General features: G+C 39.6%; 1 protein-coding gene across 1 annotated transcript in view; it reads right to left on the reverse strand.

Annotated features, from left to right (window-relative positions):
- otud7a (OTU deubiquitinase 7A) overlaps nt 1-15,414 on the reverse strand; it is an 87,150-nt gene that overhangs the window by 18,473 nt on the left and 53,263 nt on the right. Inside the window, exons 4-10 of the mRNA XM_055192383.2 lie at nt 15,017-15,199; nt 13,956-14,174; nt 9,647-9,748; nt 9,258-9,385; nt 4,459-4,571; nt 1,417-1,544; nt 854-1,003 (exon numbers count right to left, since the gene is read on the reverse strand). Coding sequence (XP_055048358.2) covers nt 854-1,003; nt 1,417-1,544; nt 4,459-4,571; nt 9,258-9,385; nt 9,647-9,748; nt 13,956-14,174; nt 15,017-15,199 — 1,023 coding nt within the window. The remainder of the gene's footprint in view (nt 1-853; nt 1,004-1,416; nt 1,545-4,458; nt 4,572-9,257; nt 9,386-9,646; nt 9,749-13,955; nt 14,175-15,016; nt 15,200-15,414) is intronic.

The following is a 15,414-nucleotide window of genomic DNA, read 5'->3' on the forward strand; positions in this document are numbered from 1 at the left end:
GTAGTGGAGATGAGTGGTACCCATAGGGGTCTTCTGCTGTTGCAGCCCATCCACCTCAAGGTTGTGCGTGTTGTGGCTTCACAAATGCTTTGCTGCATACCTCGGTTGTAACGAGTGGTTATTTCAGTCAAAGTTGCTCTTCTATCAGCTTGAATCAGTGGACCCATTCTCCTCTGACCTCTAGCATCAACAAGGCATTTTCGCCCACAAGACTGCAGCATACTGGATGTTTTTCCCTTTTCATGGTTGTGCGTGAAAATCCCAGTAACTGAGCAGATTGTGAAATACTCAGACCGGCCCGTCTGGCATGCCACGCTCGAAATTGCTTAAATCACCTTTCTTTCCCATTCTGACATTCAGTTTAGAGTTCAGGAGATTGTTTTGACCAGGACCACACCCCTAAATGCATTGAAGCAACTGCCATGTGATTGGTTGATTAGATAATTGCATTAATTAAAAAATTGAATAGGTGTTCCTAATAATCCTTTAGGTGAATGTATACCATGTGTGGTATGCAAGAACTGTATACAGTCAGAAATGAAGGTACAAAAGCTGTCACTATTACGGTTGGTGCCCTTTAAAAAGGTCCTAATATGTACCATTAAGGTATAGATGTGTACCTTTGAGCAGTGTTTCTCAATCCTGGTCCTCAAGGACCCCCTTCCAGAATGTTTTTCTTTTATAAATCTGATTAAACTAAAGACTCTTCGGAGATATAAAGGATGTAATACTACTCTATAGGTACTCTAGATTAACATCAGAAATGCAGAAACGGCGTGTGTTATGTGAGCTTTAAGTCTGGTTTGATTGTCTCCTGTGCTGTGATTGGTTGATGTAATGATGTAGTGTTTACCTTGCTCTCTCTGTTGATCCCTCTGCTCCATGGACACCAGGGCGGAGAAGTGGGCCTGGTCGTAAGCCAACACCAGCGGGGAACAGTGACAGCGGTTGGGAGGCACCTCCAAAGGCAGGTACAGCCCTCCGAAAGGAATGGGTGCAAAAGCTACAAGGCAATCAGAGAATTCTTTTTTTCATTTGGCAGACGCTTTTATCCAAAACAACTTACAGTGCCTTACAAGCAAATACATTTTATCAGTATGTGTGTTCTGAGGGAATCAAACCCATGACCTTTACACAGCTAACCAAATGAGCAAGGAACATGTTGACTTTTTTCTTTAAATAAAATTTAAAGCATAAGCTATAAGATGTTTTTGGTATATCTTTGACCTCAGAGAAATTAATTTATACGTTGTTGTTTTTTTTAAACAGCAGTTGGTTTTCAACCACATATTTATCCTTTCTCTTTCAACAGGTTTGTTTAAATAGAAAGTGTTATAGAGACCTCTAGTGGTCTGAACATGAACTGCACAGGTGAAATTTGTGAAAGTGAATGTGGGATTAGATTTTGCCTCTTACCTTCACCTCCAGAGTCTCTAAGCATGGTGTCCGCTATCACCACTATAGGTCTTCTCAAAACGTGGGCCAGGACGAACACGTGAAACTCCTCTAAGCTTTCATAAACCGGGTCTTCTGAATTATCAACACTTTAGGACCAACAAACAAACACACAATGGCTGCAATGAGGCTATTGGATGGATATATTATACATCTCTCGTAAAAATATTTGTGTGTCATATTCATGATTTCACATCTTCAGATAAACAAAAACAAATAATTTTATATTAAATTGCCATCATGTTGTCTTCTTATATTAACGGCAACATGGTAACGCTCCAAAAAGCACATACATCATTACAGTAAATTAAGACTATAGTTTGGATATTAATATAAGTTGTTGGCATCTTATTTAACTAAATAAAATGTAAACAAACAGATCACATAACAGTGTACATAAAAACATGGTGGTACGTTGATAACTCTCAAATCTTATTTTTTTCTCACATGGTTATGACTACCCTGTTCTAATGAAAAAACAACAGACACCATCACAGAAATTCTATTGGTTTTAATTGGTAAAAGAATGGTTCCTATTGGTTCTAATGGAATATGGCCCATTAAACACACTACAGTGTAGTGGTTTTCAATGGCTAAAAGCTAATGGTTCCTATTGGTATTTTAGTGGAAACATTTTTTGATTAGAACTTTTCTGTAATGGTTTTTATTTTTTGCGTGACTTTCATACACATAAGAAGAGAACCAATAAGATATTAAGTAATTAACGTGTTTGTTTACATTTCAATTTCTCTAAAAAAAAAAGAGAAATGATTTTTTCACATTTCTGTGGTCAGGATTATTCGGGTGAGGGTCGTGAGGCTAAAACATCGAGCCACCGAGCATGGCCCCGCCCCTAACTGCAGCTTTATTGCGAATGGGCGTGGTTTAAGCGCAGACAGAGGACACGCCCCCAGCGTTTAAGAGCAGATAATCCTTCCTGTTTTTCCATGATTTTATTTTATTCATGCTGCAAAAAAATTTACTTAGTATTTTTGTCTTGTTTTCAGTAAAAATATAAAAAATTAAGATTTATTAAGATTAAGATTATTTTCTTGATGAGCAAAATGACCTATGAAAATAAGTAAAAAAAGAAATATAAAAACTTTAAGTAAATTAGTGCTTAAAACAAAACAAGCAAAAAAAATCTACCAATGGAATACATTTTTTGAAAGATTGAATGACATGTCCACCATAGCCTGATGGGGTCTATATCGTTTTTACTCATACTTTTAAACTTGGGGTTTCGGGTAGTAACCCGAGCACAAAACAAAAAACTACAAAAATCTGCTTTACGACACACGTCACTTCCTCCACTTCCTCAAATTCGGACATGAGAGCGCAACTTTTTATTTTCCTGATGTTTTTGTCATGGCCGAAGCAGCAACTAAGAAAAAGAAACCTATGGTTTTGTCGGAGGATACCAGAAAGCGAAAACTGGAGAGTGACAGAATAAAAAGAAGGACGAGGATCAATTATATTGGGCCAGTGTTCGCTCGCTGGCGTGAACTGAAGAAGTAGGAGGTGTTTCTCACCGATGCTGACTTGGCCCCCATGCTTTTGTACTAGTTATATTGCTTGCATATACAAGTCCTGTCTGATGCCCGAACACAATTTTTTTATATGAATTTTACTCACCAAGAAAATACATCTTATTTTAAGAATTTTTAGATATTTTTACCGAAAACAAGACAAAAATACTAAGTAAGTAATTTTTTGAAGTGTACTTGCTGTTTTTTTAATCTTTCAAATTTGTCTGGGTGGTTAATAACCTATTTTTCTTGCGTGTGACAAACTACACATTTAAAATCTGACTTTGCACAGACTTTAATGATGGATATACAATAGTGCTTATTGGAGCAATGCTGTGTTGATCCCCATATAAGTAAATAACATGACAGCATTATTGTGTTAAGCTAAAGAAATAAAGTCATAAACATACAGGATGGCATGAGGATGATTAAATTATTTTTGGATCAACTATTCCTTTAAAAAAAGTGACAAATCTAGAAAACCCACTAAAGCCAAAGCTCATATTGTATTGGCAAAACATTAAGACCTGTCATTCTGTGTGTGGGGTTGACAAAAACAGGAAGCTAATTCTATACGATTTTCCGACTCGAGGCTGTAAGCGACGGCTTGAGAGTTAGCGGTTACTACTTTCACCTCCACTGTGTTTATTTAACTTCACGTTAAAGGGAGATGATAGATATAAAGTAAGAGATCAGTTTCCTCTCGAAGCAAGGTTTGGTCGAAACTGTCAACCACATTGCTTCAGTTGACAATACCGTGTGGGGAAACCAAAACAAGCTGCTTTCTGCTGGTACACATTTTCCACCACGTTGTAAACCGTGACCCAAAATGAACTGGATTGGGTATTTGCATACTACTATGCCATATACGTACTGCAATAACAGTACTAGTGCTATCCCAAACACTCACGCTTGTAAAATCTTTAGGTAAAGTGTGACGGTACCATAAAGTTCCAATTATGGTCACTAGGTGGTAGTGTCCCACATTCCCTATAGCTTCATCACTTTTAAGAGGCAGTAGGTTCTTCAAGTCTTCCATTTGTTCTTTGGATGTTCATTGATGCTTTCTATTACGTAATGGGATTGTCTTCAACTAAAGATGCATTAACTGTGGCTTGTGGATCTCTAGTGGCCTTTAATGGTGTGGGTTTGTGAGTGGGTGCATCTCTAAACTGATGGAAGCTGGGATGCCAACTGCTTGTACTGTAGTAAACCTCTGATTCGAGAAACTTGAGTTTCACAACTATACACGCATACAACAATAGAAAAACATTGTAATAACGATTTTGGGGTTTCGTTTTTTCCTACGGAGGGTGTAGACAGCAACCATATAATGCATAATTTGCATAAGAGCGAGTGGTTGTAACTAAATGGAGCATCTATAAAGTGGGTGAGATGGAAAGGAAACCGAATGTGACATAATAATCGATGATTGTGTTAGTATATATGAAAGTGTGATATGTGGGTTAGTTACCCTCCACTGGTGTTGCCGTTCTTGCTAAAATGTGTGCGTGGCTCACTGGAGGCCAACTTCAGCAATTCATTCCACTCTCTTTCCCATTCCTCCTCAGTGTACACCAGTCCCGACTACAGAGAGAGAGAGAGAGAGAGAGAGAGAGAGAGAGAGAGAGAGAGAGAGAGAGAGAGAGAGAGAGAGAGAGAGAGAGAGAGAGAGAGAGAGAGATTAAACCTTCGAAAGGAAACACACCCACAAATTCTTTCTTCTCCACCCTTTTACATAAACTTTCCACTCCATACCCTACGCCTCACACCCACAATAAATCACTTGACATCAATAATTCACTTGCAAATTATAATATTTCTCACTATTTACTAAATTCCAACCCAAACCTGTAATACCAAAATATTTTGCACTGATATTTCAGTCTGTTCCTCATACAAAACATTGCCTGGCTTCAGAAGACATTTAAAGGGTTAGTTCACCCAAAAATGAAAATTCTGTCATTATTTACTCACCCTCAAGTTGTTACAACCTGTATAAATGTCTTTATTTTGCTGAACACAAAGGACGATATTTGTAATCAAGCAGGGAAAAGGAGCACCATTGAGTTCTATAGCAGGAAGGAAAAATACTATGGAAGTCAATGGTGCTCAAAGACGGTTCTGTTACAAACATTGCTTAAAGGACAAGTTCAGTATTTTACACTTAAAGCCCTGTTTTCAGATTGTTTATGATGAAATAGAACGGTTTTGACTGAAATTTGGACATATGATGCTGGCGCGAGAATTTTCGGTGTTTGTTGTATCACCTCCCACCTCTAAAATGGCTGCATAGGTGCACTGGAACAATCCTTCCTAAAATTCATTAAACTTTCGTTTACAAAGACATGAAACTCACCGAGTGGCCAGGGGTGCTCACCGACACGCCCACACAAAAATCGCTGCAAAAGACGCACCCCAACAGGTTTTATGGTAGTTTTTGTCCAACTCCATTGACTTGTATTAGATGTGCTGTGAGGTATTACTCCGCGGCGGGAACGTTGTTTGTATTCTTGCCATTGGCAAAGGCGGATTATCGCCACCAACTGGGCTGGAGTGTCTATTATTTAAATTTTCAACGGAAGAATATACAGGTGTGAGGCGTTTGGAAAAATAAGTCCACAAGTTAACAACAAATGCTAAAATAAAACGTAGCGCTTTTCTAAGCGGATTTAAAAAAGGAACTATATTGTATGGCGTAATAGCACTTATGGGAGTACTTCGACTCGGCGCAGTAACACCCTCCCTCTCCCATTATGAGAGGGAGAAGGGGAGCGGACTTTTCAGGCGAGTCGAAGTACTCCCAAAAGTGCTATTACGCCATAAAATATAGTTCCTCTTTTAAATCCGCTTAGAAAAGCGATACGTTTTATTTTGTACCACCAAACTTGCTCGTATAACTACTCGTCTTAAATAGGAAAAACGTTGATGTGTTTGGTCACTTCTAACTTTATCTCTGATTGGTACCATTGAATGAATGGGGCTAAGCTAAATGCTATCGAAGCGTCGCAGCGCGCTCCAGCGCTTACGTGCACGCACACAGATGATAGAGGGATGTATCAACAATTCTTAGTTAAGGTAATAACATATTTTAATATTGAAAATGAGTAGACTATTCATTTAAGTGTAAAATACCGAACTTGTCCTTTAAAGAGCAACTATGGTAGATTCTCGATTTTACATTTCCTTTGGTGTGTAAGTTTGTATTAGTACATGTTAATGATATGCAAAAGGTACAAACCCCAAAGTAAACGATGACGCGAGTTATTGTCTCCAAAGTAAATCTCTTTCTGACTGATTTTTATTTAAAGTGAATCGTTTCTTTAATCACTGATAATGTTAAGCAGAAACGCGTTTGAGATCTCCGGGCATGCAGTGAAAACAATACAGAGAATAAAGAATTCAAGAATTTGCCATCGATCAAACAGCTGATTTCCTGTCCTCCGCTATGCTGTTACAGCAATAAACTCTTAAGCTAAAAGCTGTGGGGGAAACTCGCAGGATAATCTGCAGAGGTGTTTTATGGGGAGAGCCATTATGATACAGGCAGGAACCGCAGAGTCGCAGAACAATGTATACATTTTACAATAATGTACTTGGCAGATGCCTTCTAACCAACGCTACTAGCAAGAAGTCCATTTATTGTGTTTTCTAATAAGAAACTAAGCAGGCAGCGAGGGAAACAAATCGAGTCTACAATTTGCGCTACAGTAACAGTATAGTCCTTTAGGATTCAAGTTTAAAGGTATACTGCACTTTGAAAAAAGGAATACTGCTTAAAAGTTTAAAGGAAAAAGGTTTAAAGGGCACCTATTTCATTGTTAAAAACAATGTAATTTTGTGTACTTGGTATAATACAATGTGTTCGCGTGGTTTATGGTTCAAAAAACACATTCTTTTCCACATACATACATTTATTTGTAGCTCCAGATTTCAGTCTCTTCCTGAAACTGACTGATTTTGACCTGATTGGCCAGCTATTCTGTACGTTGTGATTGGCCGGAATACCTCTGACGTCAGCAGGAAATGTGACGCTCCTTACCATGTTTGAAAGATTCGGTCACAATGCAATGCTAACAGGAGTTAACTTACAGGCTGTGAGTCCGAAGCGGGAGGAATTATGATAATGTCGGTCTTGTCTACATCACCAAGCCCAGGAAGTAAACTGTTGCCTACAATCCGTGTGTTTGTTGTAGTTCAAGAAAAGAGATTTACGTTGGAGACAATAACTCACGTCATCGTTTACTTTGGGGTTTGTACCTTTTGCATATCGTTAACATGTACTAATGCACACTTACACACCAAAGAAAATGTAAAAACGTGAATCGGACAATAGGTGCTCTTTAAAGGAATACGGCCCCCCTTAAAACCGAGATATTCATGAATATCAGTCATGTGACCTTTTAAGTCATCTGCTCTTTTTCCGCCATTTTGAGTACCTACTGAGTACCAGTAGGTTACTGACAAGCATTAGCTAGCTTGCTACGATTTAAAGATTTCTTAACTTTTACTGTCTATGATTCGTACGGATAAAGTAAATGGCTAAGAAAGACAACATTTCGCACCTTGACTGTCAAAAAATATAATTGTTAGGGTATGATGCCTACTTAATCCCTGATGCGTTCTTCCAGCTGCTGTTCGCTGCTAAGAAAGGGTGACACAACATGACACTTTGCTCGAAGTATCACCTGGATTTCTACACATGAACGCGAGCATTGAGAACATTATTTGTGTACACAGAGTTTCCTAAAAAGAAAGGTTTTGAACAACTGACTTTGGTTGTTTTGGTGTCCGCTTGCCATCTTTGCCTGACATAAAGAATCGATCTCCGAATGCGAATAAATCATGAATCTTACATTAGGCTCCTTTTTTATCTAGAAGGTCAATATTGTTTTTCACTTTCGACAAAACAACGAATTATTAGTGCATTTATATGGAACTATGCTTTAGGAGCTATCCATCTTTACTCTCCTCCCTCCTTACGTCGCATTCGAAGATCAATACATCTTGACTGGCAAGATGGCGGCGAGTGGACACCAAAACAGACAAAGTCAGTTGTTCAAAACCTTTCTTTTTAGTAAACTCTGTGTACACAAACAATGTTCTCAATGCTCGAGTTCACGTGTAGAGACACAGGTGATACTTCGAGCAAAGTTTCATATTGTGTCGAACCTTCTTATTGTTGTAAAAATAGCGATTTTGATGCTCACAACATATTGAAGGCATAGCTTCTAGTTCTTTTGTGACCACTTCAGGTACTCAAAATGGCGGAAGACAAGCTTGAGATGTGAGTGACGTCAGCTTATATTCATGAATAAGGGTCTTATCTAACGAAACAATCATAATTTTCGCCAAAAACAAAACAAATATGTACTTTTAAACCACAACTTCTCGTCTGGCACTAGCCGTGTGACGCGCCATGCGAGAGACGTATGCGAAACTACCACTCCAGTGTTGGAGAAAGAGGACCATTCCAACATTGTTGTATGTGGAATGATACTAGTCTTTGTGTTAGTTTATTGTTTAAAATGGTCTTCAAGTGTGCGTTACACATTCAACGTGATTACGTAATATGTAAGGTCACGCTGGTGCATCACACGGCTTATACAAGACAAGAAGTTGTGGTTTAAAAGTACTTTTATTGCGAAAATGACGATCATTTAGCTAGATAAGACCCTTATGCTTCGATTGGGATCGTTGAGAGCCCTTTGAAGCTGCACTGAAACTGAAATTTTAAACTGCATTCAAACTGCAAACCGTTGAGGTCCATTAAAGTCCACTATATGGAGAACAATCTTGGAATGTTTTCTTCAAAAAACTGACGTGGGGGTGAGTAAATTTTCAAGATTTTTTTATGAAAGTGGAGTATTCCTTTAAAGCTATGTATTTTACACATTGTGTGAAACCGGACATAGCAGCTATTTGTCTGAAACTGCTGAATGTAGCATCTATGCACATATATATCTATGGTCTGAGGTGAGTTACATTCTAGCTGTTTTTAAGCATGAAGAAATTACTGTCACACCAGGAAAAACTTTTACATATGCTATTATGATGCTCAGAGATGAGTTTTAAGCGATATAATGATCGACTACAGGGGGACTTTACGCTAAACGCATCTGCCAAATGCACACATGTAATAGGACCACTTTACAGAAGTGCATTATTGAAAAACGTTAAAACATCAAGTCAAATCAAGTCTGAATTAAGCAATCTGATATGAAAGAAGTTCACACGGTTATCTTTCTGCTTTATGCATTGGTAGTTGCTGACCTCTTTGTTTTGTTGGGTCTGCTGCCACCTCCATCTTCTCTTCAAAGCTTCTCTCTCTGCCCCGTTCTTCATCGTAGCATACAGACTCTTCCTCAACACCAGATCTCGGTCATGGAAGCCCCACATTCCTGAAACACACATTTAACACGCAGTCAAACATGTAACATATCAGCATGGAGCAGGAAAAATGGAGCCTTTGAACTAGATTTCAAACTCATTGATTTTCAGTAAAAATAAATTAAATTGTATTCACAATGAACAATTGTGTGATTGTCATTTGGTGCTCATGTGACACACTTGACATGCGCATGTTATCGGCATCTTCGCTGCCTTGACTTCTTTCCGCCCTTCACGAGCATTGTAATTCTGCAAACCAGAAACAGTCTAACCTAAAGAGGCTGCGTGCAGAAGGCAGTTTCCATCTCCTGTTGTGGCCAGAGGAAGTAGCTTCTTACAGCTGGTGCACATTGTCGACCACCAGTTTAAACGACCTACAAAATACCATAAACACATGTTAGTGTGGATGCTCTCCTGAAGATTGAACCCATGACTTGGGCGTTGCAAGCAGCTACAGTTGAGCTACAAGATTACCTATTCAAACAGATGATAAACTTCACTTGCTAAGGCATCTTACAAAAACAAATGCATCCAATGCAACTGTTAATAGTTAAGTTAAAGGCGGAGTCCACGATGTTTGAAAAACGCGTTGGAAAAGGAGACGGGCTGACTACCAAAACACACCTATAGCCAACCAGCAGCAAGGAGCGTGTCCACCAACCGACATCCTTGCCGGGTCGCGCATGTGTGGGGCGGGTCCATCAACAGAAGGCCCAGATTCTATTGGGGTAGGGGCGTGTCTGTTCAGGCGACTTCAAATATCAACATTGGCTTTCAAACATTGTGGACTCCGCCTTTAAGCTTAGTTTAAATGTAGCCTTACCCTCGTTTTCATAGGATGGTCCTAGACATGTTTGAACTGTCTCAACTAAACTGTTTTTTTCTAAGTCATGTTTATAAATTATTTTAATTTAACTAAGGCCTAGTCCTGGCTTTAGCTAAGCCTTGTCTGTGAAACCAGGCCTTAGTGTTTTGCTTGGCACTTTTATGAGATGCTGTAGATAAACCAGTCCAGTGCGCTGTTCACTTCTGCTTTCCGTGGTTTACCAATATCCCACTCCAACTTCTGCAGCTTATACCGTGGTAAAAATCAGTCTTTCCACCCTCATAATCACGGCCCCTTGGGGTCACGTCTTCCACCCACTGCCCCTGACCACAGTCCAAAAGCTCACTGCTGTTTTAAAAAACCCTAAGGCCATCCAACTGCCACATTTACCCATCTGAAATCTAACTTGCTGCTGTGGACAGAACATAAGTGCATCTTGCTACAGTATATAGTTTCTGTTAATTCATTTTAGCTATTTACAGAAAAGGAACTGGAAGGTCCAATAGTAAACAATCCTAAAATACTGGGGCAATACACATGGATGAATTTCGGCTTTACATTACACATATTTTCTTAGAATATCACAACATAAGTGGCATGTTTTATACGATGCTACTGTTTATAAAGTTAAGGTAGTTTAAAAACTTCTTAACCCAGTTTCATGTGAATGGCCCACAAAAAAAGCTGGGGTACTCAAACTCTAGTCCAGTTTTGAGTGAACTCAGACTTTTCTGATTACAGTTGAGTCCATCCTGAACAGAAAGATTATAAATAAATAACAGCATGAAAATAAGAAATGAATTAATGTCTTTCTGCTTGCGAGCAGTTATTTTTATCACCTCACCAGCAGGTAGCAGTATAATCTTGCAGACAATCACACACTAGGGGCTCTATCTTACACCTGGCGCAATGCAGCGCAATGCGCGACGCAAGTGTCTTTCGCTAGTTTCCACCCTGCGCAATTATAATTTCCACGTTTAGCGCCAAATGCATTTGCGCCCCCTTTTGCGCCCATGGGCATTCTGGTCTGAAAACGAGGTGTGTTCATGCGCATTCTTGGCGCGTTGCTATTTTGAGGCAACTAAAATAGACTACGCCATTGACCAACAAAAACCTGGTCTAAAGTCTAAAGTCAATGGCGTCATATGTTTTTTGTTATTTAAAGAGCGCATTAGTAATATGCGGCTACAAACCGGACGACAACGCGGGTTTGCTTATCACACACATGAATGCGCAGCTGGGGTACAAATGTAAGTTTTTGGTATATATATTTGGAAGCTTAAAGGATTGAATGTAAAAGATTATTATTGAGTCTCATGGACATAAATGAGGACCGATTATGAGAACGTTAAAAGGTGCAAAGAGCTGCTTCATCTGCAGCCTGGTAAGTAAATAAATGCTTTGCTTTAAACAAAATGCTTTTTTTTTTAATGCTACCTCACGGATTTATTGTATATGATGACGCTGTACCTGTGGATATAGTGAGATGAGAAACATTTTTAAATAATGCTTAAAAAAAACTCTTTGCTTAAAAAAAAAACGCTGTCCAAGTGCTGAAACGTGCAGAAAGACGTTTTTAAATTATTTATCTCCTGTTTGTTACAAATAAAGTATTTTTAGAGTACAAACCTTATCTTACATACTTGTAAATTATTTTTTATTTTTTCAAGCCTACTTTTTTACTTCCATGACTAAAAGAAAACGATTTTTTTAAGGTTTTAATAAAAAATAACAATTTCAATACAAGTGAAAAACAACACAATTATTTAACATTAATCTTAAACTGGGGATCTTCTTCCCCCGCTTAGTTTTTCAGTTTACAAAGTTCGTCATCTAAATAGGGATTAGACATAGCGCCAGTGCAACAGTCTTTTAAAGGGGATGAGAGCTGAGACTCTCATTGGTTTATTGCACGTTAAGCCCAAAATACTCTCATTACAATAGGACCAACCCTTTTCGACCATGCGCTCGGCGCACAAACCATTTTTCCGGTCGTTAAATTAGCAAAAGTGAAATCGGACATTTAGACGTTGCGCTGTGCGCTTTAGACAATGCGCTTAGATCGTTAAAATAGGGCCCTAGATCGCAATGCGTGGCTAGGACGATGTCTTCAAAGCTGTGCATAACTAGGCCCTTTTTAGGTAGGCTTTAGCCCGCAGAAATTTCTGCACAGACCCCCTAAAATATTTTTGATATACTCCACAATTTGTACACAAATAGTAATCACTTTAGTCCTCTTTAAACCTAAAATGAAACCAAATGAAATTAAACCTTCAGTGGGCTTTGACTCTGCCCCGTCTTTCAGTCATGGTCATTTAGGCTGGATTTGAGGGCTGATTATAGTTGTGTGTATGTCCTACAGTGTAGCCACGATGGCATAGGTTACGCGTCGGTTTTCATATATACTTCTGCACCGTCGTCCGCGTCGACATGCAAACACACATGCAGACCACTGGTAGGCAGTATCCAGGCGTGTAACCACAGTAGCAGCACGACCGTCAATGAAGAAGCAGTTTGGCAAGTTTAACCCACAAACGAAGAAGAAACAGAAACTTGTTTCCCATCGGCCCATCTTTGTTCTCACCGTTACAAATGGAAATACCCATGACGCAGTTTTTTTACCCGATGGGAAATGTACTAGTGGACCAATCACAGCGCTTGCGGTCCGCGTAGAACTGACGCTCTGTAAAAAAATTGGCAAGGTGCACGTCAGACTACGCAGAGCTACGTACAGGTTACGGATAACATGCGGCGTAGCTACGGCGTAGACCTTATGCACGTCTATAAATTGGACTTTACACTACAAATCTTGATGCTTAATTTCGATTTGTTACCTGTATACAATATTTTGATGACCCTCTTACATTATCTTTTAAAAGCGACTCTTATCTGCATTTACACTTGGCAAAACATCTCAAGGTAGACATACTGACCCGGAACAACTAAAATGTTGCGATATGCAATAGACACAGACAAAATAATTATACAAGGTTGTAGAGCTATATTTCTGTACAAAGACAAAGCTTCAACATTACTCCACTAAGCGTAGCCGTCGTCTTTTATTCCGCTGCTAAGAAGAGTTCGCACGCAGTGTCCACCTGAGTTGACGTCATTTGCCAGCTTTGCTTTTTTAATGACGCACGACACGTCTTGAAATGGGAATATCCGATCTGTCCGCCTACATTGTGGATTTCCACATATGAATGAGGCCTGACAGCAATCGGGGAATATCGGCATCTATGCGAATTTTTCCTGCTTACACACTTCTGGGTCATATCCTTTCTGTGCCAAATCTGAATTTAGTCACTTCAAACATTCAGTATTCAATATTTAGTGCCTTTTACAAGTTCATTCTGATTCCACAGCCATGGATGGCACAGAGCAGAGCGAATGTCAAAATAATAAGGATCCAGAGGTCTGTTTTTGGTACTTTCATTGGTGTACTGAGCCACACACCCCTTAGGGAAATATGACTAGATGGGATGTTAATCTCTCTGAGACCAATACAGATGTTTAGTAAATATCTTTATCTTAGTCGTAAATCAAAAAGCTTGGGAATTAACATGAGCTTTATTGTTTGATAGCACAGGTCTGCGTTCATCAGACATGTCTTTGTCGTTTATCCAAGATCGGGGATTACTTTTGCATTCAGCATAATAGTTTGCGAAATCTAATCTGACATTAGTTCATATCATAAATCTGTGCTTATCATCACTGTATTGAAGGACTTGTGACTAACTGCACTTGGGTCTCACCAGCCTGCTCCAGAGCCACCATGGTGGATTGTTCGATGAGGTCACGTTCGATGAAGCTGCGGAAGTCCTCGCTGTACACGCTCAGGTCAGGCAGCTGGAATGTGTAGATGGGCATCTCCAAGGGAAACTGCTCCCTGGCACAATCCCCCGAGACCTGCAGTCGGGCCAGAGACATGATGGCAGAGCTGGCATGGGAGATACCCCGAGACAGACGCTTCTCTGGAGGAGAGAAAAAGAGAGGATAGAGAGTTAAGTCATTACTTTTCTGCACCTACACTGTCAGAGAAAATACTGTCCTAAGCTGTCACTGGGGCATTACCCTACTGGAAAATCCAGCTAAGACCACCATAAGCTGGTAGCGGGTTTTAGCTGGTTTAAGGCGGCAGTAGCCGGTTTAAGCTGGCCCTCCCAGCCTGGCAAAGCTGGTGGGTCAGCTAGACCAGCTTAAAAGGTAACCAAAACACAGCTAGACCAGCTTGCTACACCAGCAATACCAGCTAAAACCAAGCTGGTAGACCAACAATCTTTGCACTTTTCAAGGAAATCAACCTACAAATGACTTGCATACAGTAGTTGTCAGAACATATTAAAGGAAAACACCACCGTTTTTCAAAATTTTACTGTGTTCTTACCTCAAATTAGACAAATTAATACATACCTATCTTTTATTTAAGCATGTACTTAATCTTTGTACAGCGCGTCGTGAATGTGTTAGCATTTAGCCTAGCTCAATTTATTCCTTAGGATCCAAACAGGTATGAGTTTAGAAGTAAAAAAAAATACATTCATGTTTTCCCTATTTAAAGACTGTTACATAAGAAGTTACACAAGTAAGTATGGTGGCACGAAATAAAACGTTTGTTTGGATCCTAAGGAATGAATGGGGCTTGGCTAAATCCTAACACATTCACGAGGGGCTGTACAAAGATTAAAACTGCATGCATTGAAAAAAGATAGGTATGTATTAATTAATCTAAGATGAGGTAAGAACATAGTGAAATATTGATTGGTGTTTGAGTTTAAGTTGGGATAGGAGAAGGTATTAGAAAACAAACACTCACCCTGATTGTTGTCCTCCTGTTTCTGGAGACATTGCTCAGGCTTGTTGATGTGCTGCGGGGTGCTGCTACGCTCCGGCTGCTTGTAGTATCGGCCCTCATTAAAGACGTTGGGCAGGTTGGCAGTGTGGACCTGCCGGAGCTGCTCATAGTCATTCAGAGCAGCGCTCAGGTCCCAGTTTTTACCTACATCCACCAAACAAACAGAGAATGCACATATTAGAGATAGCATCGAGCAAAAGAGGCGCTTGCGTTGGAGCAGAGCAAGCTGTGCCCTAAGCCTGTTAAGTTAAGAAGTCATTTGAACAATTCAAAGCAATCTTTTCAAGACCACTAAATGCCAGGTCATTATCAATAAACATGGCCTGGGCTTCCTCTTTCATTTCGCCCCGCCACTGTTT

Source organism: Misgurnus anguillicaudatus, chromosome 6 (assembly GCF_027580225.2).
Source record: "Misgurnus anguillicaudatus chromosome 6, ASM2758022v2, whole genome shotgun sequence".
NCBI lineage: Eukaryota > Metazoa > Chordata > Actinopteri > Cypriniformes > Cobitidae > Misgurnus > Misgurnus anguillicaudatus.